Here is a 4,219-nt window from a genome sequence, read left to right as displayed (position 1 = left end):
GCTAGGAGTTATGACTGCTCAAAGTTGGCCAAAAACTCACTGATTTCCCACACTTAACCAAATTTCCAGATTCTGAACTTTTTTCCAAAAGTGACTACTTCCAATTTCAAGCTTCTTCATATTCATTCTAAATTGTCGGATGTAACATAATTAAAACGAAATTACATAAAAATCCCTCATAGAACCTCATTATAAAGTCAACACAAAGTCATAGGCTCCTGCTTAACCAATCATTTTTTTTCCGAGTCGTTACCGCAATGCCTTGATGGCATGAGGGCATGGGATGCCAGTCAACTGCCAAGACCTAAAATGAAAAGCAATAATTAGTTCGTGTGAATATTACATAATCACAGTTACATAATAGTCTCAATTAATCTATTTATCTGCAACTGCACTTCTTCTCCACAATATTCACTATGTGCCTATCTTCACCCTCAGACACTTCAAACCCAAGGTCCCCATTAAACTCAAGCTTGCATAAGTTGGCAATCTTACTGTAGGCAATGAACAATTCTATACACTTAGGACTGTGTTTGGAATGAATGTTCCATGTTTCTGCCTCTTTTTCCTTCTTTCTCAACCTGTTCATTATTTTGACTCTAATCTCTTCAAGCATCTTCAAGATAGGCTTGCCTCTAGGTACCAAGATCCAAGAGTTGAAGGATTCAGTGAAATTATTATCTACCATCTGATTTTTGCACACAGTATCAAAATATGTTCTGCACCATTTTTATGGTGAAAACTTGACCAAATCTTTAGCAGCTTCCTCTGATAATGCACCAAGAGCATTCAATTGGTCCTTAAAATCTTCTTCATAAATACACCAAGCAGCCCACCACATAAGTTTCTTCATCTCTCCGGTCCTAAATCTCTTCATCCAATTGGCCTCAACATGTCTTACACAATATCTATAAATAATTAGAAGTTCATGTTAGTTAGCAAAACCAAGATAGCACTTAAAAGCATCTTAATAGTACCTATGGTTTGATAATGGAAGGACATTTTCCACTACATTCAGTAATCCCTGTACATGTCAAACCAATTAGTACTTATAAAAAACTGTATATTATTAGGTTACATAAACACAAATTACTACTTACCTCTGCATGTCAGACATAAATGTGATGCTATCACCATTCTTCAGATTCAATGACTTCTCCAACAACTGTAAGAACCATGTCCATGTCGTAGTGGTCTCCTTATCCACTACAGCCCACGCCAATGGATAGAAAGAGTTATCGTAGTCTTGTGCCATAGCCACCAGTAATTGCCCCTTGCATTGGCCCTTTAAAAAGGTCCCATCAAGTCCTATGAATGGTCTTAATCCTTCTTTCCATCCAACCTTCATTGCATTAAAACATATGTACATTCTGAGAAATTTTCTTTTTCCTTGTACCATTGCATCTTTTGATAAGTTGATCACCACATCACTACCGGGATTAGTCATTCTAATCTCATTTGCATACACCTCCAATCTGTTGTATTCATCCAAAAAACTGCCTTGCATTTTTTGAAGGGCCATTCTCTTGGCCCTTTTCAACTTTGAATCATTAGTGTTTAAGTTGAAATTATCCATCAAGTCTTGTTTCATATCCTTCAGCGCATACTTGGGATTATTCTGAACTTTGCTTTTGAAATAATGGGATAAAGTGTTTGTGGTAGCTCTAGGATTGTGTAATGCCTTTTCACAGTTGTGTTCTTGCTTAAAAGTCTTAAGTTTATATCCTGGACCTTTACCATCAAGTGAAACAAGAATTGCAAATGGACAGCCCTCTATGCATCTGTATCTTAATCTTTTTCGATCACTTTTTGCAACTTTCAAAGGTTTTTTAGTCGCCAGGGCATATAAATTACAAGTTTTCCTAGCATCATCTAAGTTCTTAAAGGTCATATTAAGAAACAGGTCTTTGTAATGACTTAGATTAGCATTGACTTCCTTTTTTTTTTGCATCTAATGAGATCTAATTCATCAAAGTCATACTCACCATCTGAAGTAGGATCAACCAAACCATCATCACTTTCTGACTCGGCGTCAGTCCCATACTCACACTGAACATGATAGGTTTCACTATGATTGATAATGTTAGGGGCAAAAACAATTTCTTCATTATCATCAACAACAAATACATGAACTACCCTAAACGCTTCAGTTATTAACTCCTGAAGTATCCTAATTCCATCAGAATCTTGAACCAAAAACAAATTTCCAAAAGGTCCTTTCACAAGTACTTGTTTAACTAATACAAAATCCAAGTTATTTTCAAACACCTCTTTTATGTCAATCAAATTTAGGTGATTGGAATTAAAGGCCCTCAAAGAATGAACATACCTCTCATCATATAGTAGGTGAGGTTTTAAAGTCCATTTACCTCCATGGTGAAATAAAAGATCAACATTCATATCTTCCATATTGAATTTTTTGCAAAAAAAATAGCAAAACATAAATATATAGGACCCCACATTAATAAACTAAACACATATAAATAAGAAAAAAGCTTCTAACAAGAAAAAAGCTTCTAACAAGAATAAAGTGACTTTTATAACATATAAAAACAAAGCAAGTGACTTAGCAGTAAAAAAACACCAAAAAAAGGGATTAAACAATACTTAGATTGGGACCACACATTCAGATTCGAGAATAAAAATCTTAAATTTTTTGAAAGTAGCCTAAATATCTATCAATACCAACACAAAAACAACAAGAAGGGACCTCAAAACAAGATAAAAGACATACAAGACTTTAACTCCTCTTAACAGATCAAATCCCAACACATGTAAAATTAAAGGAAAAATAGTATTTTATCTCAAATATGAAGAATCATCAGAATATACATCAATATATACTAAAATATTGGCAAACCAATTTTGCATATAAACCCTAACTTCAAAATACAACTATGAAAAATGTTTGAAATTCTACTGCAAGTAAACAAAAAATCAGTTACATACTGAAATAGAAGAGAATTTACCTTTCCAGAAGAAAAGATTCTTCAAGTGAAATATGTTCTTCAAAAAATTCTCCTTGGTGAATTGAATAATGAAAATGGAATGAGGTGAAAAATGTGACGTTTCCCTCCTAAATTTAGTGGGTGGGTCTAATAAAAATGGGTTAGGGTTGAATTATTAATTGGGTCAAAAAAATTAGTGGGTATCCTAGTTGGCAAGCCTATGTGGCGGAATTAGTGCCATGTGGCTTGCCAAATCACTTCTGTTAAGTCCTAAGGGTAATTGTGGTCTCTTAGAATAACGGTAGGGGCAATTTTTATCCTAAAATGTAACGGAGGGTATAAGTGGTCTATATCTCATAGTTCAGGGGCAATTTTGACCCTTTTCCGTATAATATAATATAATTTTGACTTTTAAATTTTAAATAAGACGAATATCTCTCATTTGAACGTATACTTGACGGAATGGAGAGAAAGTGTAATGGATCGCAGGGGAACCAAATCCACTAATTAGCTGTTAACTAAATAACTTACAACTAATTCTGGCATCTAGATGTGATGATTTCTATTGGAAGTTGTTGAATTTGTCTAAGATTTTTGCCTTACTTAAGCACATGTTGGGAAAATAGGGTTGTTTGCAGTCCATCATATATCTTTTACACCTTATTGCATTATTTGTACTCTATAATGCTCTACTTATCTGTTTCTTGAAACCTGAGAGAAATTATTCTGGAAATAACTTAGGACCCCCTAAAACACCAGAGAATTTTGCGGAAAATAACTCTATATCATAATTACCACGTCAATGTCAAATTTAGACGCTACACAGAATAAGATGCTAATAGTATAGCCTGAAATCTGATGAGCACTTGTAAATCTCAAAGGATACACTGCTCCATTTACTCTGTCTTCATGGAACTAACATGCTAATGCTATCAGTGCATATACATATTTGACATTGTAATCATGCTTTAATAGTCACAATGTTTCAACCCTCAGTTTTCAATAAAATGTAACAGTTTGTAAAATTGGATCCGATGCAAACAAATCGAAATAGGATGAACATGAATGAAAAGGAGGGTCTGAATGAAGGTTCTTGAGCCAGTAAAAGGGAACAATACAGTAAGATCAACTTACAGAAAAACGGATTCCAGTGATCCACAAACAAGTAGTTTAGATTGTGTGCTTCAAGACAAAACAAGTTTCAACATAAGCTAATCTGTGATTAGAATTATCAATGACAACTGTAACCACTCCACAACAGAATTTCTGCA

At 34.2% G+C, this 4,219-nt stretch overlaps 1 protein-coding gene across 1 annotated transcript; it reads right to left on the bottom strand.

Moving 5' to 3' along the window:
* Positions 1-379: 379 nt before the first annotated feature.
* Positions 380-2,409, bottom strand: LOC125843004 (uncharacterized). The gene is made up of 4 exons (XM_049522260.1): positions 1,986-2,409; positions 1,101-1,872; positions 749-908; positions 380-688 (listed from the first exon to the last, which is right to left on the bottom strand). Exons 1-4 carry the CDS (start codon positions 2,407-2,409, stop codon positions 380-382), a joined length of 1,665 nt encoding a protein of 554 aa, XP_049378217.1.
* Positions 2,410-4,219: the final 1,810 nt, after the last annotated feature.

Source organism: Solanum stenotomum, chromosome 10, assembly GCF_019186545.1.
Source record: "Solanum stenotomum isolate F172 chromosome 10, ASM1918654v1, whole genome shotgun sequence".
NCBI lineage: Eukaryota > Viridiplantae > Streptophyta > Magnoliopsida > Solanales > Solanaceae > Solanum > Solanum stenotomum.
The sequence above is the reverse complement of the archived record's forward strand: the minus strand, read 5'-3'. Positions and strand labels throughout refer to the sequence as shown.